The 27852-nt window shown below is 51.0% G+C and overlaps 2 protein-coding genes across 2 annotated transcripts; both read right to left on the bottom strand.

The window, feature by feature from the left end:
- Positions 1 to 285: 285 nt before the first annotated feature.
- Positions 286 to 8316, bottom strand: Spns1 (sphingolipid transporter 1 (putative)). Its single transcript, XM_042666848.1, has 12 exons — positions 7705 to 8316; positions 7547 to 7612; positions 5059 to 5195; positions 3832 to 3983; positions 3664 to 3730; positions 2849 to 2994; positions 2467 to 2622; positions 2026 to 2215; positions 1472 to 1537; positions 1218 to 1316; positions 785 to 956; positions 286 to 629 (listed from the first exon to the last, which is right to left on the bottom strand). The coding sequence occupies exons 1-12, from the start codon at positions 7943 to 7945 to the stop codon at positions 535 to 537; spliced, it is 1587 nt and encodes a 528-aa protein (XP_042522782.1). The 5' UTR covers positions 7946 to 8316; the 3' UTR covers positions 286 to 534.
- Positions 8317 to 11937: 3621 nt separating this feature from the next.
- LOC122096303 (nuclear factor of activated T cells 2 interacting protein) lies at positions 11938 to 24832 on the bottom strand. Its single transcript, XM_042666849.1, has 8 exons — positions 24461 to 24832; positions 22257 to 22329; positions 17496 to 17619; positions 16879 to 16959; positions 16592 to 16778; positions 14818 to 14962; positions 14231 to 14340; positions 11938 to 14041 (listed from the first exon to the last, which is right to left on the bottom strand). Exons 1-8 carry the CDS (start codon positions 24815 to 24817, stop codon positions 13883 to 13885), a joined length of 1236 nt encoding a protein of 411 aa, XP_042522783.1. The 5' UTR covers positions 24818 to 24832; the 3' UTR covers positions 11938 to 13882.
- Positions 24833 to 27852: the final 3020 nt, after the last annotated feature.

Here is a 27852-nt window from a genome sequence, read left to right as displayed (position 1 = left end):
TGGAGGCCAGCTGGGGTCGGGGGAAGTGCCAAGCCAGGGGGTGGCAGGATGCTAAGATGGGCTGTGCCCACCTTCCCAGGCCTATCTGCAGGGAGGGGCAGGTGCCTGAGGAACTCGGGCGTGAGTCAGGGTCACAATGAGCCAGCTCACTGGGCGAGCAAGCCTCCCTGTGTCCAGCTGGCTCAGAGGACAGGGACCAGCCCACAGGGGCAACCCTGAGACAGGAAATGGGGTATCCCCTACCACCCACAGGTCACAGAGAAACCCAAAGAGAAGCGAGCACTCGATGGCTGGCTACAAATTTTATTCCATTACAAATAGCACCGAGCCCCTGGGGCTGTACCGGTGAAGGGGAACCCCTCCTGGCCCTTCATTCCTCCCCTGGGCTGCCTGTGTAGTGTCTGGGAGCCGGACATGTCCACACGGCCAGGCTTCCTCCTGAAGCTGGGTGGGCCGAGCGCTTCAGCCAGGCACAGCGTGGGGTGGCCCCGGGGCCAGCAGCAGCAGGTGTGCAGGTAGGCAAGCGGTGGCATCTCAGACGAGCACACTGGACACAGGGACACGTGTGGAGCGGCCTCTCTGGGGCACCACGATCCGGTCATCCGTGGACCCTGCTTCACGTAACACACCTGCAGGGAGGGGTGAGAGCCAAGGGCTGGGTGGGCGGAGCGAGCCTCAGAGCACGCTGGACAGACAGCCCCAAAGCTGAGTGAGGGCAGGCCAGGCACAGGTCTGGACAGATGGACAGGCAGGCAGGCAGGGCTGGGGTAGGGGCCTAACTGACCCTGTACGTGGAGCTGGGCCCGCCGGCGGTCACCCTCGATGAAGATGGCGGTGCCCAGGAAGGCCGCGCCGCCCAGGGCCCCGACGAAGGCGCACAGCATGAGCGAGAACTGCAGGGCGCGGAACTGGGACAGGAAGGAGGGGGGCCAGCTCCGGCGCAGGCGGTCGGAGATCTGTGGGCATCACAAATGATGGCCAGGAGAGAGTTAGAAAGACACAGGCAGGAGCCAGGAATGTGGAGTCCCGATGCCAGGAGGGAAGGGGGTATGGACCACAAGGTGAGGTCCCGGCCTCGGGCGGGGGAGGGGAGTAGTGATCGATGACGACCAGAGAACATCCTTCTATCAGCGGAGTGCTGCAGGGAGGAGCACCAAGGACAGCCAGCTGGGGCCAGACCCCAGCCCCAGTCCCGCCCCGTCCCAGCCAGGGCTCACCAGGCCGATGAGGTAGGGGCTCCCAGCATCACCCAGCAGGTGGGATAGCACGATCTGGAAGGCTTCGGCGGTGGAGCGACGAGTAGGGATCACCACGTACTGCGGGGAGTAGGAGTTCAGTCAAGAGTCCAAGGCGGCAGGGGACAGGGGGCAGGAATAGGCTGAGGTCCTAACCCTGCAAATGGTGCCTCCTGACTCCCAGTCTCTGCTCCCAGCAGCCTCTGGGCTAAGCCTGCAGCTGCCCAGCCACTCACCAGGAGAATGTCAGCCACGATGGCCCAGTTCATGGACAGCAGCATCTCTCCAATGAAGATGAAAATCTGCAAGGCGAGAGGATGGGCACTCACGTGAGAGCGCACCCCGCAAGAGGCTCATCCACAACCGCAGGCCCAGGCTGTGATTCAGGACCAGGCATGCAGTGGGCCGAGGTGGCTCACGCCCATCATCCTAACTGCTCAGGAGACTGAGATCTGAGGATCACAGTCCAAAGCCAGCCCAGGCACGAGAGTCCATAAGACTTTTATCTCTCAATTAGCAAGCAAAAAGCCCAAAATGGAAGTGTTGTTCAAGTGGTAGAGTACCAGCCTTGAGCATAAAAAGCTAAGGGAGAGTGCAAAGGCCCTGAATTCAAGCCTTAGTACTGGCGCGTGAGTGTGCACGCACACGCGTGCACACACATACACACCACTCAGAACTAGGCATTCCACCTTGAGAGGACTGAACCACTCAGCCAAGCTGACCTTAGCTCTGCTCTCTGCATGGTCCTCCCCTGGCCTCAGATCAGCCTCGGCCCCTGCTGGCTACTTACATAGGTGGCCACGATGCTTCCGCGGGCGCAGGCGAGGGACAGGAAGAGGAAGGGCGCAGAGCCCAGCAGGCCGGCGGCGCAGACCAGCGGGTCAGCCCGGGGATTGGAGTGACGGAGGCGGCGGCTGATCTCCACACCCAGGCCCACACCCAGGACCCCGGTCAGGCAGGTGATGAGCCCAAAGATGAGACTAGGGGCGAGTGGGGACACAGGAACTAGTCACCATGCTCGTGACACCCCAGCCTGGACCCCCTGGCCAGGAAAGGAAGATGCCTACATTCACCCAGAACAGCAGCCATGGCTCTGTGTTAGCCCTTTGAGGACTTCCCGAACCTGGAAAAACTGAAGATTCTGAGTACAAGTAGCTGGTGGAGTCGAACCTCTCTGCCCAAGTCACACTCAAAGCCCTCCCTGCCACCTGCCCAGCCCCACCTTGGGTACCTGTCAGAGGAAGAGCAGGAGTCTCCGGGCAGGCAGGGTGGGGTCTCTCCCAGGACCACCCGGGCACGCAGCAAGAACGCAGGGGCCCAGAGAGCCAGGGAGCCCGTGACAAAGGCCACAGCAGTGAAGCCCAGGGAAGACAGGATGAAACTCGGACTGTGGACAGTTGGAAGGAAGTCAGACCCGTAGAGCAACCTGCCTTTTCCCTCGGTTTCTTTGATAGAGTCAGAGCGGTGGGTATAAAGACTTGGGAGGACTCTAGGATTTGGACTTGTAATTCGGGAAGCAGCCACAAGGGAGCGGCAGTGTCCAATTTCCTAGGCTATCAGACAGGGCCTCCCACGGGGCAGCAGGCTAGAGATTAGCAAAGGATTAAACTCACTTTCTAGCCAAAGCCCTCAAATCTGCCCACCATGAAGTGGGGCTCAGGGGTGGAGAATCTGAGTGACGCTCCACAGCTCCGCGGGGCGGCTCCCGTACTACCAGGAACAGCAGCATAACGGCCACGACTCCCAGACCTGGTGTGACCTGGGGGGGGGGGGGGGGGGGGGGGGAAGGACACGAGTGAATTTGGGCATGAGAGGGGACACACAACCCCTGGGAGCTGAGGAGGACCTCAGGCCCCAGGAACTCAAACTCCAGTCTGTGCTGAACCTGTGCTGGGAAAGTGGAAGCTGCCACCTTAGTTTTACAAGCCGAACTTTGCCCTTTGGTAACAACACTTGATTTTCTCCCAGGAAACCACAATTCCACATTTCACTCAACCCACTGTCCAAATAGGATCCCAGACTCGGCCAAGGGTAGCTTGGTGACTGAGGTCATAGTAAGCATATGACCCTTCCCTACTCAGACAGCAGCACCCTGTGACTACTGCCCAAAGAAGCCACGTTACTCAATCGAAAAGTCTAGCACTTGGGACTTTCTCGCACATTCGAGAATGGAGCCAACACAGAGGTAAACAAAGCTGAGAATTGCTGAGGTCTGCTGACAGTGTGAGAGCCCTGGATCCGGCATTACCTGAAGCTCACCCCGACCCTGTGCCCTTTGGGACTTGGAGTTTTACAATGGGCTCCAATTCCAATCACCCGTGAGCAGGAGCTGGGGGTCTGGTCAGCACGGCCACACAAAGGGGGCCATGAAGGTCAGGAAGGGGGACAGGTAAGGAACTGGCCTTCACCACGCCACCACCAGACTCACCCTCAGAGCCCAGTGCCAGTCCCCAGCCACATCCTTCACTTTGGAGCCTGCTATGTAACCCAGACCACTGCATGGAGGCAGAGGAGAAAAAGAGGGGACTTCAGGTCAGTCAGGTGCTCTGCTCAGGTCCTCTGGCCCCCGCCCAACCTGGCCCCCAAGGCCACTCACCTGCCCACTGGGATGGCGAAGTAGAAGACACTGAGCATTCGGCTCCGCTGGTCTGCCACGAAGAGGTCGGCGATCAGAGTGGGCGCAATGGTGGAGTAACTGGCCTCCCCGACCCCCACCAGGCCCCGGGTCAGGAGGAGCAGCCAGAAACGCTGGGGAAGGAGACACGGGGAGGGGGGAGGTGGCACCCCGCCCTGGAGCCAGCCTCCCAGCCAACCTCACCAGCTGGTGCCAGAGGGATGGCAGGGAACAGCAGAGGGGCCTGGGTTTAGAATCAAGACAGACCTGGCTGGAATCTTGGCTCCACTACTTACTAGCTGTGACTTTGAGAAAGTAACTTAACCTCTCTGAGCCTCAGTTTCCTCATCTGCAAAAGGGGAATAACAACAACTTGTTCACAAAGCTACCAGGAGCCCTATATCGTCAAACATCAATTCATTACCCAGCACTCAACTGGGACAAAATAAACCTTTGTTTCTACCTTTCCCTCTCCATCCAATACAGCCTAATGGTGAATAATACATATATTTTTTTTGGCGGGGGGAGGTTATTTGTCTATCCACATCACCTGCAGCTAAGGCTGGGGTGAGATCACCTTCGCCTAAGGCCAAGGACAGAGCCGGGAGCACAGTGAAAGCAAGTGGAGATTTCAAAGGCGCAAAGAAGCAGCCAGGAGGGGAAGCGGTGGGTGGCCGTGGTGGCTTTGCCGAGTTACAAGAGCATTTCGGGAAGAAACGGGCGGTGGGCTGGAGGATCCCAGGTCATGTAGCAAGAGCAGGACTAGAAGCACTAAAGCAGGAGCTGCATTGAGCAATCAGGAGGACACTGTTGACTTTGGCAAGAGCAGGTCCGATGGAGCGGCAGGGGCAGAAGTCAATGCCGCTGAGGAAATGCAGGCCGAGTGGGGGCTGGGCCCGTGCCAACACTGAGCTCCAGAGCCTCTCAGGAAGTGTGACCAGGAAGGGAGGGGGGCAGTCCAGGTAGGGTTTTGCATGGCTGAGAAATGGGAGTATTCAGGAATGGAGTTGGAGAGAGGGGACACAGAAGGAGGTTCTGGAAGAGGATTCGGTGGGCGTATTAGCTCAGGGCAAGGGGGGGTAAGGTAGCATGGACCAAGGAAACTGCAAGGAATTTCCCAGGTGCAGTCTGAAATGACCAAAAGGGAAAAGCAGCAAAGACTGATGGGGAGGGGGAGGGGAGCGGCCATGGAGCCAGCTGGGGCCTCACCTCTCTGGGGATGAAGGATGACCCCAGTGTCACCAGGGACCAGAAGGCAATGCCCCCGCACATGAGATACTTCCGATTGTACCTGTCACCCAGGTAGCCAAACACAGGTGCCAAGACCATGTAACTGGAGATGAACACTGAGGGGAAGCAGAGAGTCACAGCCAGCCCAGGGCCCCTGGCCCCTCCCCCACCCCAGCTGTGGGGGTCAGGATGCAGCAGTGACTAGAGCTCAGAGGTCCTGAGGGTCCTCAGTGACCCCACACTGCCCCTCAGACCCGCCCAGCACCTCCTCACAGCGTCCAGAGCAAAGCCCAGCCCCATCACCAGCAGCTTCCTTTGTAGCTGACATGTAGCTGCCTTCCACCCAGCCCAGAACAAAACCTACACCATGGGCCATGATGCCCCATCCGATCCAGCCCTTACCTGAGCCTCTAACCTCATAAGCATCCATTTTCCCTTCTTCTCTGCACCCCATAGGCCCAACTACCAAGGTCAACAGTGACGTAGGAGGTTGACACTTGCTGTCTGAGTCTCTCAGAGCTTGGCTCCTTCAGATTCAGCTCAGACACATGCACAGAGCACCACACCTCGTGTCCCTGTCTATCATATTAACTCTGTTTTCTTTTACATAACATTCCTATAGAAAGTCATTTTAAGGCTGGCACCAGTGGCTCACGCCTATAATCCTAGCTACTCAGGAAGCTGAGATCTGAAGATCGTGGTTCAAAGCTAGCCTGGGGAAGGAAAGTCAGTGAGACTCTCTCATATCTAATAAATGACTCAGAAAAAGCTAGAAGTGGTACTGTGGCTCAAATGGTAGAGCGCTAACCTTGAGCACAGAAAGGCTCAGGGACAGAGTCCAGGCCCTGAGTTCTAACCCCAAGACCAGCAAAAAAAGAAAAAGAGTGAGAGTCTTATCTCCAATAAACTATCAAAAAGTTGGAAGTGGAGGTGTGGCTCAAGTGGTAGAGTACCAGCCTTGAAAGAAAAAGCTAAGAAAGAGTAAAAGGGCCCTGAGTTCAAGCCCGAGTACTGGTGCACACACATGCACAGAGCCATTTCATTTTTTCTTTTTTTTTTTTTTGTCGGTTGTGGGGCCTGAACTCGGTCTGGGCGCTGTCCCTCAGCTCTTCAGCTCAAGGCTAATGCTCTACCACTTGAAACACAGTGCCACTTCTGGCTTTTTTCTGCTTATGTGGTGCTAAGGAATCAAACCCAGGGCCTCAGGCATGCAAGGCAAGCACTCTACCACTGAGCCACCTTCCAGCCCCAGCAATTTCATTTTAACTGAGAGGTTTACTGACCTCTCAGGTCAGTACTACTCAGGAAAATGTCAACTACACAAAGCTCTTATTGGTCATGACTGCAATTTCCTGACTCAGCCTAGTCCAAAAAAGGGGCTCCATCAACATGCTTGAATGAAGAGGAAATAAATGGGGTATCTAGAAAGGTTTGCTGCTTCTGTAACTCAACAAGTCTGTGCAGCTTTGCAACCTTGACCTATAGTCCCATTTTCCTTCCTTAGGACTAAAAACCTCCAGTTCCTCATTGGCCAGGAGTACACAACAGGCATTAACAAGACTTGGTTTCAAATTCCTCTTCTACCTCTGAATGGCTGTGTGGCCCAGGGCAAGACAACTATCTCTGAGCCTCAGGCTCTTTATAAAAACATAAATAAGTAGAGTAACACCCATTCCTCAGTGGAAGGATCTAGACAATGATGTCTTAGGAAGTACTGATTCAGACCTGAAATCCTAGCTAGGCTGAGATTAACACAGGCCGACAAGTCCACGAGACTCTCCTCTCCAATTAACTAACAGAATGCCAGAAGTAGAGCTGTGGCTCAAGTAGTAGATGACCAGCCTTGAGTGAAAATGCTAAGAGATAGTGCCTAGGTCCTGAGATCAAGTTCTAGTACACACACACACACACACACACACACACACACACACACACACACACACACACACACACGCACGCAACGCTTCCTCCAGGGCCTAACACATAGTTGGTGCTCAGAAACATTTGAGAAAAAAGGAGAAAAGGAAAGAAAAAGGAGACTTGGCTCTGGTCTCCTCCACCACCCCAAAGTTCTGAACAAGTAAACCCTTTTCCCATTCAGATACCTTTTCTAGCCATCATTTCTAAGTGCCTACCATGTGCCAAATATTATATGAGACACTTTATAGGCATGATTTCATGTGGTCCCCACATCAGCCCTAATAGATGACCTGTGTTACTAGCTCCACACTAGGGTACGATGGAATGGAGAGCTGAGATTTAAACCTAAGTGCTAAACACTTCTCTAAATGGAACTTATCTTTAAATTCAACCGCCTGCCTGAATTCGACAGCACCAGAGCAAAGTCAGGACCCTCCCCCTGCTTTCTGAACACTAAACCCTCATGAGCCCCAGGCCTCATTATGTGGTACCAATTGAGGCCACACATAGGTTAAGAGCTACTGTGTGAGCAGGCGCGTCCTCTCACCGGTCTGGATGAGGCCCGAGCTGCTGTCTCCAATGCTGAAGAACTGTTCGATGTCTGGAAGGACGCCTGCAAGAAGACTCGAGATGAGCCCGGTGATCCCGGCTCCCCCTTCCCCTCTCCATCCCCCGGTCCCATCCTTTGCAGAGGTCAGCACCTACCAGCCACCGTGAAGCGGTCCATGTAGTTCAGCAGGTTGATGTAACACAGCACCGCCACGATGAGTGCCGAACGGCCGGGAGACAAGCCCGTGATGCGCTGCAGCCTCTCGCGGTCCAGGACCTCGGGTTCCCCGGACTTCGGGATGCCCGCGGATCCCGGTAATCCTGGGGTGCCGGGCACCGGCCCGTCGTCCGGATCATCGGCCTGGCTGAGGAATGGCGCCGTGTCGGAGCCGGCCATGGCCGTGGGTGGGAGCGGGAGGCTCACTCTCCCGCGCTCCGGTCCCACCGACGATCCCACCTGCGAGGGAAGGGGGCTGGAGAGAGGAGGATGAGGAAGGAGGGAGCCCAGGCGAGGAGGGAGCGCGCCGGGACTGGGTTAGGAGCTGGCCCCGAGGCCCCGAGCACGGCAGGGAAGGGCCCCGGGCCCCGGCATTCCCTCCGATCCACCGAGCGGAGGGGACGTGTGGGGTGCCGGCGGTGCTGGGACCGGAGCTGGCCAAGGAGAGCCGGGTGGGGGGGTCCCCGCCCGGGAAGGAGCGCGCGGCCCTCGCTGTCAATCAGCCCCGGCGACGCAGCACGGCGGCCGCCATGTTGCCCGGGAGCTGGGGGGTCATGTGATACTGGAGTCGCCCGGCGCCCAGCCCTCGTCACGTGGCCCGTGCCGCGCTACGGAAGCCTAGAAGGACCCCTCCGCGTCACGTGGCCGAGGGCTGGTCGCCGGGGTAACCAGGGATCGCTCCTCTGCGGGCGCCATGGCAACGCGCCGGGACCCGCAGCATCTCCCGCGCCGGGCGTCTGGACCAATCGCGGTGCCCGGTGTGGAGCGCGCGCTGGGCACATTTCCGGGGACCAGACGAGATCGTGGGACCCGCACAGGCTTTTTTTGTTTTGTTTTGTTTTGGAAAATATCGGTCTCTAGAGCTGCCAGTGCCCCGCTCCCGCCGTCCCCGGCCTCGGGCTGGTGGTGCGTGGACGCTGGCCCCGCGCCCCCCGCGGACCCCCAGACACCCGTGGAGGGACGCGCGCTCCGCCCCAGCTGACTCAGGCGGCTTGAGATCTCAGGGTCAGGATCCAAAGCGACGCGGCTGGGAAGGGGGCTCGGTGGTAGAGTGCTTGCCTGGCCTGCATGAGGCCCTGGGTTCCATTCCACATACACAGCAAAGGCCGGAAGTGAAGTGGTGCTGTAGCCCAAGTGGTAGAGTGCTGGCTTTGAGCTGAAGCGCTCAGGGACAGCGCCCAGGCCTAGAGTTCAAGCCCCAAGATCGATCGACAAGAAAGAAAGAAAAAAAAGCCCAGGCAGGAAAGTCTATGAGATTCTTACCTCCAATCAGCCGCCAGAAATGGAGCTGTGGCTCAAGTGGTAGAGTGACAGGCTTGGGCCGAAAAGGAAGGTGCCCGGGCCTTGAGTTCACATGCCAGTACCTGCGCCCTAAACAAGCTTTTTCACTAAACCTCGGAGCTTTTCTTCATAGCAACATAAACACACATGGCTAACGTCAGACGCCAAATGGCCCTTCACAGAGAAAGGTTCCCCACCGCTGAAGAGGTGGGAAGGGATAGAGCCCCAGGGATGCCTCAGGGGTCTGGAGGAGCTGTATGAAGGAGCGCCTTGAGTGGAAGGGGATGAGATGGGTCATAGATGGTTAGTTTGAAAGGTATAAAGGCTAAATAGTGTAGTCAGCACTGTGGCTTGTTAGAAAGGAGGCATCACCCCTGGCCCATCCATGAGCTTGAGGCAACCAGGGCCTGCAGTGTGTGTGTCTGCACTGGGGCTTGAGCTCAAGTGCTTCATATCCTTTTTTCTTTTTTTGTCATAGGACTTGAACTCTGGGCCTGGAAACTGCCCTGTGCTTTTTTTTGCTCAAGCTAGTGATCTACTACTTTGAGCCACAGCTCTAATTCCATTTTTCTGGCAGTTAATTGCAGATAAGAGTCTCATAATTTGCTGCCTGGGCTGGCTTCAAACTGCAATATTCAAATCTCAGCCTCTAAGTAGCTAGGATTACAGGCATGAGCGAGCATTTTAACAGAATCATAGATTACTTTGTGTGTACTGAAGGATGAGATTCTGTTTCAAGAAATGAGTCTAGGGGATGGGAAGGTGGCTCAGTGGTAGAGTGCTTGCCTTGCATGCATGAGCCCTGAGTTTGATTCCTCAGCACCACAAAAGCAGAAAAAGCTAAGCTGAAAGTGGTGCTGTGGCTCAAGTGGCAGAGCGCTTCAGTCTCCATGACGGACCAAAAAGAAAAAAAAATGGGTCCTGCATCAGGCCCCTTGTGTTTTAGCTAGTTCTGCAGCTGGCAGCTTGGTGGGGAAAGATGAATTTGTAAAGTGGGGAAAACAGTTAAGTTGCTCTGAGGATGAAGGTATGGTTTAAAGAAAAAAAAAAAAAGCCAAGTCTGATACATAGCACTGAGTATTTACTGAAGTATTTTTGTTTTGTTTTGTTTGGTGCTGGTACGGGGGTCCAAAAGTCCAGGTGCTGTCCATCTTAACCTTTTGCTCAAAGCTAGCACTCTACCACTTGAGCCACAACTCCATGTCTGGCTTTTTTTCCACTTCTGGATTTCTGCTGGTTAGTTGGAGTTTAGAATCTCATGACTTTCCTTCACAAGTTGTCTTTGAACCATCATCCTCATCTCTGCCTCCTAAGTAATTAGGATTAAAGGTGTAAACCACCTGTGCCCAGCTCAAAGTTTTGAAGGTCTCTTATCAGGAGAGCTTTAGAAAGTTAATGTCTCAAAAGTATAAGACATAGAAGAAACAAATTATTTTACAATGAAGCCACTTCTATTCCCTCCAGATTGCTGGGGAAGACAGAGGGAAATTGGAACATTCTAGCATCTGCTAGAAGAGCAATGGTGTTTTGAAGAAGCATAGCCAAATGGTGAAGCTGGGTAGATGCATGTTTTATTACTAGTGGGAGGATTCCATTCCTGTATATGAACCCCTGAAGAAAATCTCCGTGCCAATCAAGGGTCCCTACAATACAATCTGCAATGGCCATATGCAGGGGTCAGAACTAGGTTTGATTAGTTGACAAAAATCCTAAAGTAGGGCTGGGAAGGTGGCTCGGTGGTAGAGTGCTTGCCTTGCATGCATGAGGCCCTGGGTTCGATTCCTCAGCACCACATAATCAAAAAGAAAAAAGCTGGAAGCGCCGCTGTGGCTCAGGTGGTAGAGCGCTAGCCTTGAGCTGAAGAGCTGAGGGACAGCGTCCAGGCCCAGAGTTCAGGCCCCACAACCGGATCCCCCCCCCCCCCCAAAAAAAATCCTAAAGTAACAGTGAACAAAGCCAAGTTCCTCTTTTCTGTAAGACCACAGTGGGTGCTGCAGGATGGGTACAGTGTTCTGTGGAGGATGAGACCCCAGCTGTCCTCCCATGAGGCTGCAATCCTGGAGGGTTCCTCCTGTCAGTAGGACTGCTCCACTTCCACTTCAGCAGCAGGAAGCAAAGGACAGAGCCATACTATGCCCTCGGGAGACTTCCTGGACAAGTACCCCTCTGTCAGACCCCAGAACCTGCATTGGCATTTGGCCGATGACTACTTTTATTCTTTTTCTTTTTGGTCGGTCATGGGGCCTGGACTCTGGGCCTGGGCCCTGACCCTCAACTCTTCAGCTCAAGGCAAGGGCTCTACCACTTTAGCCACAGCGCCACTTCTGGCTTTTTCTGCTTATGTGGTGCTGAGGAATCGAACCCATGCAAGGCGAGCACTCTACCACTGAGCCACCTTCCCAATCCTATTTCTGATTCTTTACACCTTTCCCAACCCTATTTCTGATTCTTTAATATGCTAAAAATGTAAAGAGTAATACTGTATTTTTCAGGCAACAATGATGAGAAATCTATACAAGTTCAGCATAGATGTAATTTTTTTCTTTATTTTCTTTTGTTAGACAGGGTCTGACTAAGTAGCACTATGTATGCCCTCAAACTCACCATCCTCCTGTGTCAGCCTACTATGCGCTGGAATTACAGGCATGTATAACCATAGGTGTTCCCTACTATGTTCACTGCATGGCTGGTTGAATCTGCAAGTTCAACTTTGTGGACCACAGGAATGACTATACTGTTTTTATTTTGAAGACCTCTGTATTCTGCTACAAGTCATGGGTCTATTAATTTGTAGGAGGAAAAATGGGGGTGAGAAAGTTAACAATCTGTCACAGAACTTTAGTGGATCCTCATGAGGGTCATTAAGACAGAAATCCTCAAGTACACACATGTTGAGTGTATTCAATTTATTTTGTTGAGACTGCATACAGAATTTTTAATATCCTCAAACTTATTGATGAACACAAAATCTGAAAAAGTGGAATTACACACCATACTGATTCTGTTAAGGGCCATAAAATTCAAAGGAATGATACCGTTTGTGAAGACTATACCCACCCACATATCAGTAGGAGATGAATGGCTCTTTTAGTAGACAAAAAACAGAAAACTGGCTCACATGGTTAAAAAAATAATTAATTAAAAAAAATTTGGTCTCCCACACAAAGGTGCATTTAAATTGTTTTGAAGTGAAGTAACAATACTTAGCAACCAGCAGAGCCTGGCATCAAGCAAAACAGGGCCAGTTTTGCCACTAAAAACAGCTGTTGAGTCAGTGTGATCAACTGAACTTTGGCCCCATTTAGGGGCCTCATAATGGGAGGAAAAACCAGCTCACTAACAGCAGAAAATAAAATCATCTCTCCTAGTTTTAAATAGGAAGTCAAGAAGCAACAAGCATTGTAAGAAAAGTCAATTTGTTTACTTTAAAATTAAGACTGCTCAGGGAAGGATCCTGCTAGCTACAAGAGTGTTATTTACAATCACCCAGGATCTTAGGATCAACTCCTCAGAATAAAAGGAAGCTTGTGAGAGAATGAGCAGTTCACAGGTAGAGAAAATAAAGAGGTGAGCAGGGATATGAAAATCCCCGCCCAGCCAAGACCAGATGAAAGTCCATTAAAATATGGCAGCATTTTATACCTGTTAGACGGCAAAAGCAGAAAGTCAGGCATACTAGGTGCTGGTGAGGACAGAAAGGAAATCCCCAGAGAAATCAACTGAAGAGCTTATACTCAGATCCTGAATTCATATTCTAGAGAAAGGTCTACTCAGGCTCCCAAAGGGACATAGGAAAGGATGTTTATCATGTCCTTGGATTCAGTGCAGAGGAGATGGAGGTACACAGGTGCCCCTCACTTAAGGCAACATGTGAGTAAAATCCGCCTGATGCCACTGGGTCAGCAGGTCTGAGCAACGATCTAGGAGCAAAGATCAAGGGGCTACACCTTCATACACACACAGCCAGGCCAGTAAAACCTACTGCACGATAACACGGACACACAGTAAAAACAAAAACAAAAACAAAACAAAACATAATCACTGAGAAAACACATAAAGATATTTATATTCTAAGGTGCACAATAAGCATATTAAATGGGGGTGCTGTCAGGCAGGGACAGCATGAAGAAAGAAGAAAAACCCGTAAAAGCAGAGAATCCTTGCATGGGACAGTTATTCTCAAGAGCCAAAACGAAAGGGCTGAGGAAGCAGCTGTGGCTCCAGTATGTGCACCAGGAAGTGTGATCTAGAGGGGAGGGGCCATGAAGGGACCTGGGGAAGGGGCAGGGCTGACACTGCGCTTCCATTACCCTTCTTCACACTTGCACCTTGGCCTATGTAAGCTTGCTCATGTTCTCTCTCCACAGGCCATGCTCCGACCCAAGCAAACTGCACTCCGGGCCCCAGGTTAAGAACAGAGCCATGTTGGTGCTGCATGTAGTATGGTCCCAGGCCCTCATTTATTCCAACTACCTCTCCAACTACAAAGGAACGTTCCCAGAACAGACATTTTGCCACAGCAAAGGGTAAAGATGAGGTTAAGGAATAGGACTGGGAGACACCTCCTCCACACTCTGGGACTGCAAAGTTCAGCATGTGTTCATGGAGCCACAGGCCACCCTGGCAGCCACAACCACTTTACAATAACCAAGTAAGTGGCTAAGGCTTGGATCAGGGTGAACAGGAGACAGGGCCAAAGTCACTGGTTTTGTTTCTGCTTAAAGATAAATTCTATTTTAATTTCTGCTAGCCCTTATGGGGCCAAAAAAATAAAAAATAAGAAAGTAGTAGACATCTCCCCAAGTCCAGCAAGGCCTTTAAACATGGAGGGAGACTTCAGCCCCAGACTTCAATGAGGTCCCCAGATTCCATGCCCAGATCAGCCGGTAGCTCCTTGCCTGAAAGCTTTGTTCCATCATAGAAGAAGGAGAGCTTGTGTCCAGAAAGTCCCATGGCCTCCTCATAGTGTGACATGAGGGTTTGGAGAGGAGAATTCTACAGGGAGAAAACCAGATGAAAACAGGGAAAGAGGATGGAGGATTCTGTCTTTATGGGATGGATGGCTACAGACCTTGGGAAAGGAGCTCAGCAATTCACAATTAGGAGGACTCTGTTATGTTCAGTGCTAAGAGACAACAAAGGGAGGGAAAGGGACAGCATGGGACAGCCATTTCTCCCACTCACTTGAGCCAGTGAGATCTCTAGCTTCTGGTGTTTCTCCTTCCCCTGCACTCTCAGTTGGAGCTTTTGGGATGTCTCTGTGGCCTCCAAAGAACTTGCCAAGACTACACAGTCTGTGAAAGGCGAGATCGGAGAGACAGGACTAAGTAGGCAGATGGAATCAGGGCCCTCTCTGGAACTTTCCCCATATTCCCCAACCCCTAAGGGGAATACTCTGGGCTTGGGTGCTGTCCCTGCACTCTTCAGCTCAAGGCTAGCGCTCTACCACTTGAGCTACAGTTCCACTTCTGGGTTTCTGGTGGTTCACTGGAGATAAGAGTCTCACAGACTTTCCTGCCCTGGCTGGCTTTGAACAGTGATCCTCAGATCTCAGTCTCCTGAGTAGCTAGGATGACAGGTGTGAGCCACCAGAAACTGGCTTAATTTTTTTTTTTTTTTGGGGGGGGGGGGGAGGATTGGTCATGGGGCTTGAACTCTGAGCCTGGGCACTGTCCCTGAGCTCTTCAGCTGAAGGCTAGAGTTTTACTACTTGAGCCACACGCTACATCTGTAAAAGCCTCTTTCCCAGGCTTCTCCATTTTTCCACTCACCAATGATGTCAGCCACTCCAAGCTTTAGGGTCCTGGGAGTGGCAGTCGGGGACAGTTCTGTCTCTCCGAAGAGCAAAAGGATCCTGCTTGGGGACACCCTGAGATGGGCAGCCATGTGGTCCACCACACTCTGAAGGGGCTCAGACTAGGGAAAGAGGAAGACAAGGAGGAAAGGAAACTTTCCCTCCTGGAAATTCTCCACCTACCCCCAACCCCCTCCAGCAGAACCACCCAAAACACAAGTTTCTGGCCTGGGCTACTTGCTGAACTCCTCAGCTCCGAGTTTCACCATATTTACCTGGAAAGCAGAGAGTAAAATCACTGAGTAAAGGGCCCAGGTGAGCGGCACAAAGCAGCCTCCTGGGTCAGGAGAAGGGAGGGCGTGGAGCCTAGCAGCTGGGTCTCAGCCCAGGCAGCTGGGCCCTCCCACACTCCAACGCAACGGGGCCTCTGGGGAAGAGGGATCAGTGTCCTGTCTTCCTGTTTTTTTAGACAAGCCAGAAATCGAGCCTTTTGTCTGATACCAACCATTGCAAAGTTGGATGACAAACTGGAACGCAGGGCCTCACATATGCTAGGCAAGTTCTCTACCTTGGCATCACACCTCCAACCACTCACATATGCCTCAAACTCTCTACAGCAGAGCAAGGAATACAGTGCCAGCTTGGGCGCGATGCTCACTGAGGGCTCATTTCTAAGCAGTCCTGGTGTTCAATGTCCCTAACACACGAATTGGACTTTGTCAGGAAGTTCGGGGGCCTCAGGCAGATTGAAAGGCATCTGCCATTCCCATGTGATAGCCAGCACAAGAGGAAAATACAAGGCCCCAGGAGGAAAGAGATTATCTGGCAAGATATTCCCCTAAAAAAGCTTGGTAGAAGACATGCAACTAAGTGGAGCCTTGAAGAATAGGTAGAGCCAGGCGCTGGTGGCTCACACCTGTAATCTTAACTACTCAGGAGGCTGAGATCTAAGCATATGAAGCCAGCCCAGGCAGGAAAGTCTCTGAGACTCTCATCTCCAAAAAACTACCAAATAAGTCACAGTGGAGCTGTGGTTCAAGTGGCAAAGCACTAGCCTTAAGCAAAAGCAGCTCAGGGACAGCACCTCAGGACTGGCAAAAAAAAAAAAAGATTGGCTGGGAATGTGGCTTAGTGATATAGGGTTTGCCTAGCATGCATACTGCCCTGGGTTTCATTCCTCAGTACCACATATACAGAAAAAGCCAGAAGTGGCACTGTGGCTCAAATGGTAAGAGAGCTAGGTAGCCTTGAGCAAAAGAAGCTCAGGGACAGTGCCCAAGCCCTGAGTTCAAGCCCCAAGACTGGAAAAAAAAAGACATAAAGCTAGATGCTAGAAGCTTGCAACTATAATCTTTGCTATAAAGGCAGCTGAGATCTGATGATCATGGTTCAAAGCAAGCCTGAGCAGAAAAGTCTGAGACTTATCTCCAATTAACCAGGAAAAAAAATTCATGGCTCAAGTGATAGATAGATTGCTATCCTTGAGTGAAAAAGCCAAGTGAGAACACGAGGCAGAGTTCAAAACCCACTTCTGGATCAACAACAAAGGAAGGAAGCAAGGAAGGAAAATAAGGAAAAACTACAGAGAGGGACCAGTAAGGAGAAAAGCTTGGAGGGACAGAGTGGCAGGGAGCTCCTGAGAGCAAGACAGGAAGAAAAACACAGCCCCTCCTGCCAGTATGTCTGTGCTGGGCACCAGTCTCTACAAAGTCAGCTCCTGGGTCTTCTCCTGCCAGTCCCCAAGCACTTACCATTCTAATGGGCAATCTGACCACGTCAGCCCGGCAACGGATTTTGAGCGGGAAGAGCCTGGGGTTCTCTGGCAGGACAGGCCCCTCCACCAGGACCACTTCATCGTCTTGGTTCAGGTGCTCATGGCCCTGGGGCTGCTTGGGGCTCAGGCAGGATCGAAGATCCCGGAGGCGCTTGTTCACTTCTCTGGGGGGCAGGCAAGACACTGGGTCGTCTGGGGTTGCTCACCCATCCCACCTGCCCCCACCCTTCTCCCCAGCCATAGTCCCCCCCCCACCACTGGCACCTTAACTTCTGGAGTGCCCGAGTATGCTTTCTGCTTTTGTTCCTTGGTGGAGGTGGGGGAGAGGGAGATGTATCCTGAACCCTGGAGAAAGAAGAGAGGGGCAAGATGGAGATAAAGGACAGACGGGCAGGGAGCAAGAGAGTCAACAGGGAGGCCCTGTAAGTAACATGTACTGTACCAGAAGACAGACAGATCAGGACAGGGAAAAGCTAGCACGTTTTTGTTTTTACAAGACCCAAATATGAGGGAAGGAACGATACCTTACTCCACAGGTCCAATTCCATCTGGCACAGTCTGCGCTCTGACTAGTCATCTATATAACAATTCTCTAAACTCTCCCCCAGGCAAGGATGAGGAAGGAAGCAGAAAGAAGGCAGAAAGCAGCCTGGGGGCTCCCTTAACCCCTGCACGGTCCTGCCTCCGGCTCTTCCGACACAGTCTCTCAAAGGTCCTATCATCCTCTGGTCCTGCCACCTCTGCTTCATCATTCAAGAAGGAAGCTCGAGGCTCCTTCCAACCCTTCTGCTTTCAGGAGCCAGCCCAGGGGCCTGCCTGCCTGAGCTCACCTCTCCACCTCCCTCCTGCTCCCAGGGTCCACGTGTCCCAGGCTCACTCACAGAACCACCTTTGCTGCCTTCTCTTCTTTCTCATCCTTATTCCTCAGCTTACTCTTCCAGGGAGAACTTGGAACTGGAGGATCCTCAGAGTGAGGAGGACTGGTAAAATCTGCCATATCTATTTCTGGGGACAGAGGAGAAGAAAGTACAAAGAATTAACCAAGAGAAGACCAGGGGAGGCCAAGGAGAAACAAGTCAGAGTCCTTAAGGCCCGCCTGAGGAAGCTAGCCTGGGATTACAGGTATGTACCTGTAATCCCAGGTGCATACCTGTAATCCCAGCACTCAAGAGGCTGAGGCAAAGAGATCCCTAGTTTCAAGATAGCCTGAGCTATATATTAAAACTGTCTTTAAAAAAAAAAAAAAAAGGCTGGTGCCAGTGGCTCATGCCTGTAATCCTAGCTACTCAGGAGGCTGAGATCTGAGGATTGGGGTTCAAAGCCAGACCAGGCAAGAAAGTCTGTAAGACTCATCTCCAATTAACCACTAGAAAACCAGAAGTGTTCCAAGCAATTGCCTTGAGCTGCAGAGCTCAAGGACAGCACCCAGGCCTCAAGACAAGGAAGTGGGAGGTAAAGAGTGGGGCAGGAGACCAAAGGTTCACACTAAGATCAGAGGATCACAGTCAGAAGCCAGCTCATGCTGACAAATCCCCAAGACTCTTATCTCTAACTAACCAAAAAGTCAGAAGTAGAGCTGGGGCTCAAGTAAAATGTCAGCCTTGAGTGAAAAAACTTAGGGACAGTGTCTAAACCCTGAGTTCAAAGTTCCACTACTGGCACAAAAAATAAATAAATAAATAAAAATAAAAAAAATTAAACCAGGCGCTAGTGACTCAAACTTGCTATTCAGGAGGCTGAGATCTGAGGATCAAGGTTCAAAGCCAGCCAGGGTAGAAAAGTTCATTAGACGCTCATCTCCAGTAAACTACTCGGAGAAAGCCAAAAGTAGCGCTGTGGACCAAGTGGTAGAGCACTAGTCTTGGGCACAAAGAGGCTCAAGGACAGCTCTCAGGCCATAAGTTCAAGCCCAGGAGCAGAAAAAAAAAAAAGCTCCACATATGATGGGGGAGATGCACAAGAAGGGGTACACTACTATATGAGAGGAGCTAGTCTATGAGAAAAAGCCAGCCCAGGAGAAAAGTAAAGAGGAAGAGGTGGAATCATCCCAAAATGTCCCTTGCCCAGAAGAAAGATTGGGTACCTCAAAACAAGGCAAGTAGCCGGGCGCTAGTGGCTCACGCCTGTAATCCTAGCTACTCAGGAGGCTGAGATCTGAGGATCGTGGTTCAAAGCCAGCCCGGGCAGGAGAGACCGTGAGACTCCTATCTCCAATAAACCACCAGAAAACCGGAAATGGCGCTGTAGCTCAAGTGGTAGAGCGCTCGCCTTGAGCTGAAGAGCTGAGGGACAGCGCCCAGCCCCAGAGTTCAAGCCCCACGACCGACAAAAAAAAAAAAAAAAAAAGGCAAGTTTCTTCAGAGCTCAGGAAAGGGCTGCTGAAAGCTAAATCAAACAAATTTTTCCTTTTTTTTTTTTTTTTTTGGGGGGGGGGCAGTCCTGGGGCTTGAACTCAGGGCCTGGGCACTGTCCCGAGCTTCTTTTGCTCAAGGCTAGCACTCTACCACTTGAGCCACAGTGCCACTTCTGGCTTTTTCTGTTTATGTGGTACTGAGGAATTGAACCCAGGGCTTCAAGTATACTAGGCAAGCACTCTACCACTAAGCCACATTCCCAGCCCCTCAAACAAATTTCTATGAAGAATTTTTTTCAGAAAGACAATAAACTTATTGACAAGCAACTAAAAAGAAAAACAAAAAACAAGAGCCTGAGAAAGGATACTGCAGTGACAGACATAAGACCACTAGAACATACTGAAAAAGTGTTGGAGGAGCATGACTGTTAAGATTTTTCTTTAAATCTCTCAATTTCTCGTGTGTGTGTGTGTGTGTGTGTGTGTGTGTGTGTGTGTGTGTGTGTGTGTGTGTGTGTGTGTGTGTGTGTGTGTGTGTGTGTGTGTGTGTGTGTGTGTGTGTGTGTGTGTGTGTGTGTGTGTGTGTGTGTGTGTGTTACTAGAAACTGAATCCAGGGTCTCAAGCTTGTTAGGCAAACACTCTACCACTGAACTAATATCCTAGACCCTTTTTTACATTAGAGAGTCTTTTTTAAATTGGCCAGAAGGGCCTCTAACTTGTGATCCTCCTCCCTCAGCCCACCGGGACTACAGGTATGTGTCACCATACCTGGTTTAACTTTTCTAATAAAAAGAAAAAATAGCCTTGAACCAAAGAAGCTCAGGGACTGTATCCAAACCCTGAGTTCAAGTCCCAGGACCAGCACACGTGCACACACAAAACTAAACAAAAACATTATAAACCATAAAATAAAAAATACTGCCCAGATTGGGGGGGGGGGGGTGTACCTCAGTGCTAAAGCACATGCCTAACATGTCCATGCCCTGTTGTTCCATTTCTAGCACTACTAAATAAGGAATAAATATTATGAGAATCAAACAATAACTTGGAGGTCAGTGGTTTTCAACCAGGCGCAATTTTGCCTCCCAGGGGACACGTGGTACTGTCTGGAGATAATGCTGTCAAAATATGGGGGGGGGGGGGGGGCGTGCAGCTGGGAAGGTGGCTCAAAGTGGAGTGCTTGCCTCACCTGCAGAGGCCCGGGGTTTGATTCCTCACCACCACATAAACAGAAAAAGCCGCAAGTGGTGCCGTGATAGAACACTAGCCTTAAGCTGAAGAGCTGAGGGGACAGCCCTTAGGCCCAGAGTTCAAGCCCCATGACTAACAACAACAAAATTCCTGAGGGAGTGGGCTAGGGCTGCTATAAACTTTTCTACAATGGGCAAACAACTCCCCTCACACACAAGAATTCTCCAGGCCAAAATATCAAGATTGGTGCTACAACTGATTACCTTTTACATAGTACTTTGAAGTTCCAAGTGCTGTCCTAACCCATGTACATGGGCCAGAGAGAAAGAGAGAGAGAGCAGCCTACACATTCCATTTATTTCTTTATTTATTGTGCCCATCCAGAGTCTTGAATTCAGGACCTGTGCTTTACCCCTTAGCTTTTGTGCTCAAGGCTGGGACTCTACCACTTGAGCCATAAAGCTCCACATTCAGCTTTTGGGTGGTTAATTGAAGATAAGGGTCTCACAGACTTTCCTGCCCAGATTGACTATTAGAACCCCAATCCTTAGAACTGCCTCCTAATAGCACCTGTCCACAGAGTCTCTTTAAATAATTCTCACCAAAATCTTCTGACATAAATCCACTACTACAACCATCTTCCTGATCTGGAAATGGAAGCAATCAAAGGCTAGATCACTTGTTCAACATCACAGTATTCAGGGACAGAGGTGTGCTTCTAACCAGTCTACCATCTCCCACCCCCACCCTGTCCAAAAGACTTAATCCAAGGTCTGTATTTGTAAATTGGATGACTTCCTTAATAGATTTGATTCTTTTTGTTGTTTTCCCTTTTGTTTGGCTGGTTTTTTGTTTGTGTGCACCTTGAACTCTGGGCTCAGGCGCTGTCCCGCAGCTCTTCAGCACAAGACAAGTGATCTACCACTTGAGCCACAGCTCCACTTCCGGTTTTCTGGTGGTTTATTGGAGATAAGAGTCTCTCAGACTCTCCCGCCCGAGTTGGCTTTGAACTACAGTTTTCAGATCTCAGCCTGCGTAGCTAGTAATATAGGTGTGAGCCACTGACGCCCAGCTAGATTTGATTCTTTTTCGCTACCATTTGTAAAAGGGTTGCAAGAATCACATCACTGGGCTGGCAATGTGGCTTAGTGGTAGAGTGTTTGCCTAGCATCCATGAAGCCCTGGGTTCCATTCCTCAGTACCACATAACCAGAAAAAGCCAGAAGTGGCACTGTGGTTCAATTGGTATAGTGCGAGCATTGAGCAAAAAAAAAAAAAAAGCTCAGGGACAGTGCCCAGGCCTTGAGTTCAAGCCCCAGGACTGGCAAAAAATAAATAAAAATAATCACATCACTGGGGGAGGACAAAATGCAAAGAACACCCTGCTAGCTCTGAAGTATTCCTAAGGAATTTGCTGCTAATGTAACAAGATGTCACAGATTCACAATACCCCTCGAGTAGGATTACAAAATCCTACTCTTTTACAAATCCTAGGCTTTTACAAACCTGCATATGGTGGTAGGCACAAGATTTTTAAGCAGCTCCAGTGCCTTCTGGGTAACAACCAAATACCTCCTTTCAGGACTCAAGTTTGAACTCAGGGCTTTGCACTTTTTTTTTCTTCTTTTGGTCGATGATGGGGCTTGAACTTAGGGCCTGGAAGCTGTCCTGAGCTTTTTCACTCAAGGCTAGTGCTCTACCACTTTGAGCCACAGAGCCACTTCCAGTTTTCTTGTAGTTAATTGGAGATAAGAGTCTTACAGCCTTTCTTGCCAGTGCTAGCTTGGAACCAAGATACACAAATCTCATCCTCCTGAGTAGCTACAATTATAGGCATAAGCTACCAGGAAGGGACAGGCTTTCTTGATTTTTTTCTACTCAAAGCTGGTCCTCTACCACTTAAGCTACACCTCTACTTCCATCTTTTCCTCTGCTAGAGCTGGTTTCAAACTGTGATCCTCAGACTTCATTCCAAAATACCTAGCATTTTAAGCACAAGCCTGTCAGAATAGACAATAAGCTGAGGGGTGTGGCTCAGTGGTAAAGAACTGCCTGCTGGGATACAGATTCCAGAAGTCTCCTTAGAAATCTGCTTACCTTCTTCTGCCCCTGCAGGGTAGAGTTTCAGGAGGGAAGCATCATCTGGGATGAGGTTGAAACTACTTTGTACCTGCAAAGACAAAGATAGGAATGTTATTTTACCAATTCTTGTACTAGTGAAAGGCAATTTATAATCTTCGGTATATATAATGCCTTTTTCAATTTTAATTTATAAGACTGTCCATTCTATGTCAATGATAAAAGGATAAGTCTTGATATGGAGAAAATGTCCAATGAATATTAAGTAACTTAGGTGATGGACTTGCCAAACTTCACATTTTTCTATTTTAATTTTTTTAGTGTTGGGGCTGGGAAGGTGGCTCAGTGGTAGAGCACTTGCCTTGCATGCCTGAAGCCCTGGGTTCGATTCTTCAGCACCACATAAACAAAAAGAAAAAAGCCAGAAGTGGCTCTGTGGCTCAAGTGGTAGAGCGCTAGCCTTGAGCTGAAGAGCTGAGGGACAGCGCCCAGGCCCAGAGTTCAGGCCCCACGACCAGACCCCCCCCCCCAAAAAAAAAAATGTACTGTTATTATAAAAGTGATATACGGGCTGGGAAGGTGGCTCAGTGGTAAAGTGCTTGCCTCACATGCATGAGGCCCTGGATTCGATTCCTCAGCACCACTCTGGACCCAGTGTTTGTGGACTTGATCAGCGACAGCTAGGATTACCCGGCGCTCGGCAGCAATCAACATTATTTTTTGTTTTGTTTTGTTTGTCAGTCTTGTGGCTTGAACTCAAGGCCTTGAGTACTATCCCTGAGCTTTTACTTTTTTGGGGAGTGGGGTGGGAGTCAGTCATGGGGCTTGAACTCTGCGCCTGAGTGCTGTCCCTGGGCTCTTCAGCTAAAGGAGAGCGCTCAACCACTTGAGCCACAGAGTGCTACTCCAGTTTTCTGGTGGTTAACTGGTGTTAAGAGTCTCACGGACTTTCCTGCCCAGGCTGGCTTTGAACTGCAATCCTCAGATCTCATGTGCCATGGGCGCCTGGCTCTGAGCTTCTCTTGCTCAAGGCTTGTGCTCCACCACTTGAGCCACGGTGCCACTTCTGGCTTTTTCTGTTTATGTGGTACTGAGGAATCGAACCCAGTGCTTCATGCATACCAGGCAAGCACTCTACCACTAAGCCACATTCTCAGCCTTTTCCAGTTATTTTAGAGCTGGAATACCAAGAATTTTTCTATCTAGTCCTCTGAACCTCAATCCTCTTTGAATCCTCATTATTACTATTTCTTCCACTTCTTTCTTTCTTTCTGTCCTGGGACTTAAACTCAGGGCCCAGGCATTGTCCCTGAGCTTCTTTTGCTCAAGGCCAGCATTCTACCACTTGAGCCACAGCACTACTTCACCACTTCTGCTTTTTCTGTGTATGTGGTATGGAGGAACCAAAGCCAGGGCTTCATGGATGCTAGGTAAGCACTCTACCACTAAGCCACATTCCCGGCCCTCAACATTACCTTTACATGTAAGTATATAGACACATATATCTATATATAGAGATCTATAGATATGTATGTTTATATTTACTTATTTAAAGAGGGGAGAGTGTCAGCCCGAAGTCTTCCCGGGACTGATGGGAAAAACTGAAGGTGGATTTCCCTAACCCCAGCTCCTCAATCCTTCCTAAGGATGAGGTCACCACAACCTTCTCAGGGGTACTCAGGAATTCAGAACCCTACATTGTCGACCCCTCCCCTCAATCTTCTTTCCCTAGGGCTCTCTGAAGACATCGGCTTAACTCTTTCCTCCTAAGTTGCTGCTATCCATCCTTCAACCCCAGGACCTTGGGGACCCTCTAGCTCCCTTAGACACGTCCACACACTCCCCCCCATCACACACACACACACACACACACCATTCTGGATCTCCAAGGAGCCCAACTTCTTCATTAATACCCCCATTCAGAATGCTCCCCAATCCCAACCGCACGTTCTCCTGGGCCCCTCTGAATCCGAAAGCACCCCACTCCCCAACCCGCCTGCCTGCCTATGCCCCCAGGCTACAGATCGGGGTTCGCTCCTTCTTCCACCGTGCCCTTCACCCGCTGGGCCTCCCCAACCCACGGGCGTCTCTGCGTCCGTTCATCACCCGGGCCTGGCTGTTTCCGTCTCCCCCATCCACGGCCAAGTCCGGAATCCCCGGCTCGGGGCCCCCGAAAGCCGCACCTCTGACCTTCGGAGATGGGCCCGGCCTTCCACGCTCACCTTCCCAGAGTACACCGGAACCACTGGCGCCTCGCCGGGGTCCAGCAGCAGCCGCCGCCGCCGCCGGACCACCGTCCGCGGGCTGGAGCCCTCGCTATCGCTGTCGCTGTCCGGCCGGCGTGCGGCCGGCGCCGGGGGCTCCGCGGGCTCCGCCGCCGCCACCGGCTCCGCCGCCACCGCCGCCGTCTCTTCATCGCTGTCGCTGACCAAGTCCACAAACACTGGGTCCAGAGTACGCCGGACCGGAGACCGCTGGACGTCGGGATGCCGGCCCCGACCACCCCGCGTGCCCCGAGCCCCTCGGCCGACCCGGCCGCCGCGGAGCCTGCGACCTCGCCTCCTCAGCGGTTCCGCCATCACACTCCCTCAGCCGCTACACAAACTCTCCGGTCTCTCCCCGCCCAGCCCCCTCCAGCCTCTCATTGGACAGACAGCCTGTTGGTGAGCGCCTCTGCCCGCCCACACGCTCTGGCTACGCCTCTCCACCCCGTCACTGGACAGCGCACATGCCCATCACTCACGCCCCACTGAAACAAAGGCGCCAAAGATTCCAATCCTTGCGGTACAATCAGAGAAGGTTTCGATTCCGTAAAGCCCACTCATTGGCTGGGCTGCCTCGTTTCGACCCGCCCACTGAGGGGAAGGAAAAATAAAAAAACCCGATTTCCTCTTCTGTCCAGGATCGAGGCATCCTGGGGATTGTAGTCCTTGGAGTCCTAAGACCGAGTGGGAATTAGGTCTGCCTGAGGTTTAAGGATACCTCTATTACTGGCCCCCCCAGTCCCTCTCCTCAGTACTGACCGGTGTGAATATGAAGACTTCCATTCAACTCAGGTTTAATGCTCATTCAAAAATAAAGGTTTCCCAATCATAACTACTCAGGAGGCTGTCCTTGTACGGAAATTCAGTCGCAAGACACAGAGAAGCCACATTTTTGTTTGTTTGTGCCAGTCCTGGGCCTGGGCACTGTCCCTGAGTTTCTTTTGCTCAAGGCTAGCACTGCTTTACCACCCTTCTAGCTTTTTCTGTGTGTGTGGTACTGAGGAAACCAACCCAGGGCCTCATGCATGCTAGGCAAGCACTCTACCACTGAGCCACCTTCCCAGCACTCAGAAGCCACTTGCTCTTGAGCTCAAGGCTGGTGCTCTACCACTTGAGCCACAGTGCCACTTCTGGTTTTCTAGTGGTTTATTGGAGATAAGAGTCTTCTGGACTTTTCTGCCCGGGCTGGCTTTGAATTGTGATCCTCGAATCTCAGCCTCCAGAGCAGCCAAGATTACAGGCATGAGCCCACCCGCACCCCCCAGCACAAAGCTTTTAAAGACAAAGATCACACGTTTGGGGTGGACACCCAAATTCAATAAAAGCAGACCATCTAAGGAAATACTCAGGTCCAATCAAAACTTTCCAGATAGCAGAACAGTCAAGAGTTGACAAATCAAACCATGACATCTGTAATTCAAAGAATGCCCTGTCTCACCTCTAGGCCTTTCTAAGCTGGGTGAGAAGCTCCTACCACCCAGCAAGATGCCAGGATGATGCTTTAGACAAGGCCATGTTACTTAGCCTCTGTCTCCTTGTTTCGTCCTGAAGTATCATGGTTCCAAGCCAGTCCTGGCAGAAAAGTTTCCAATTAACCAACAAAATGCTGAGTTAAGAGGCTCAAATTGCTCAACTGATAGATCACCAGCTATAAGCAAAAAAAAAAAAAATTCTAACAAGAGCTGAAGACTTTGAGTTCAAGCCCTGGCACTGACACAAAAATTAAAACTTTTCTATCACTACTGCCTCCCGGGGAAGGTGTCTGAATTGGGAGATTTTGGGTGTTAATTACATTCCAACACCTCCACCCAACAATTCAGACACCACAACTGTTCAACAAAACATTTCACACTTCCTTTGCCTCTAACACCTACACTGAAACCAGAGTTTTAGACCCTAAACCCAAACTGCTCAGGAGAGGAGGGGCAGAAATTACCCCTATATGACAAGTAAATGGATAGTAATGGTGAAGGGCAGAAAAAGGAGATTTAGTTTGTGGCTCAAGGAACATTGAGAAGAAGCAAAGGAAACAATTGAGTCCATCTCAGTCATGTTGGCAATACAAACATGAGCTGCAGGGTTTTCATTTTTGTTTTGTCAGTTGTGGGGCTTGAACTCTGGGCCTGGGCGATGTCCCTCAGCTCTTCAGCTCAAGGTGAGCGCTCTACCACTTGAGCCACAGTGCCAATTCTGGTCTTCTGGTGGTTAATTGGAAATAAGAGTCTCAGGGACGTTCCTGCCCAGGCTGGCTTTGAACTGTGATCCTCAGATCTCAGCCTCCTAGTAGCTAGGATTACAGGCGTGAGTTTGGCTGAGCTGCAGGGTTGTTTTTTTTTTTTGGTTGTGGGGCCTGAATTCTGGGTCTGGGCTCTGTCCCTCAGCTCTTCAGCTCAAGACTAGCGCTCTACCACTTGAGCCACAACGACACTTCCAGCTTTTTCTGCTTATGTGGTGCTGAGGAATCGAACCCAGGGCTTCATGCATGCAAGGCAAGCAGCCTACCACCGAGCCACCTTCCCAGCCCATGAGCTGCAGGTTTTATAGACAAAAAAAAAATTAAGGGCAAAGGTCGAGAGGTTGTTCAACAGTCCTGGTCATGGATATGTTCTGGTGGGTCATCAGTTCAATCTTTATTTGGGAAATGGGCCTGGGCCCTGGAGAAATTATTACTACTCCTTAGAGTTTCTGAAGTTCTCTTCCTTTGGGGAGGCAATCCCTCCTGGCAACTAGGCCCTGTCTTTCAAGGATTAGACAAAGATAGGTAAAAAAATGGGGGCAAAGAGGACAAGTTGTTCTCTTGCTCTGAATTAATTTTTGGACCCAAGTACAGAGTCAGCAAAAGCAGTTAAAGTACCAGTTACAGCTCCAAACATCCAACTACACTTCACACCATAGCCATAGGAAACACCCAACAAAACCTGCTCCTTCCACAGCGTTCCCAGAACTGGTATCTCACACATCCATCCACAATGGCATCTTCCTGTGTTGTTTAGTTTTGAGTTCAGGGTCTTGCCCAGTCTACCCTCTATTTCATGATCTCCCTGCCTCTTCCTCCTAAGTGCTGGGATTGCAGACCTACAGCACCTTGCCTGGCTCAGAACAGCATTTTGACCACACCCACACCCTAGACACCCCCACTGCAAGGCCACAATGACATTTCATTCACCTCAACTCCCTCAACCCCCACTTCAGCTCCCCCACGGTGACTCAGCCCAGATCAGGATTGAAGGCCTACAGCTCCCAGCAGGTGGCGCGCTTTCCGCTCTCTATGGCCAAGGAGATTAAACATTTCTTCCTGTATTTAATTAGCCATGTGTACTTTTTTTTTTGGGGGGGGGGGGGCGGGATCT

Source organism: Dipodomys spectabilis, unplaced genomic scaffold (assembly GCF_019054845.1).
Source record: "Dipodomys spectabilis isolate Male_0828 unplaced genomic scaffold, ASM1905484v1 ptg000366l, whole genome shotgun sequence".
Lineage (NCBI taxonomy): Eukaryota > Metazoa > Chordata > Mammalia > Rodentia > Heteromyidae > Dipodomys > Dipodomys spectabilis.
This window is presented reverse-complemented; position numbering and strand designations above follow the sequence as displayed.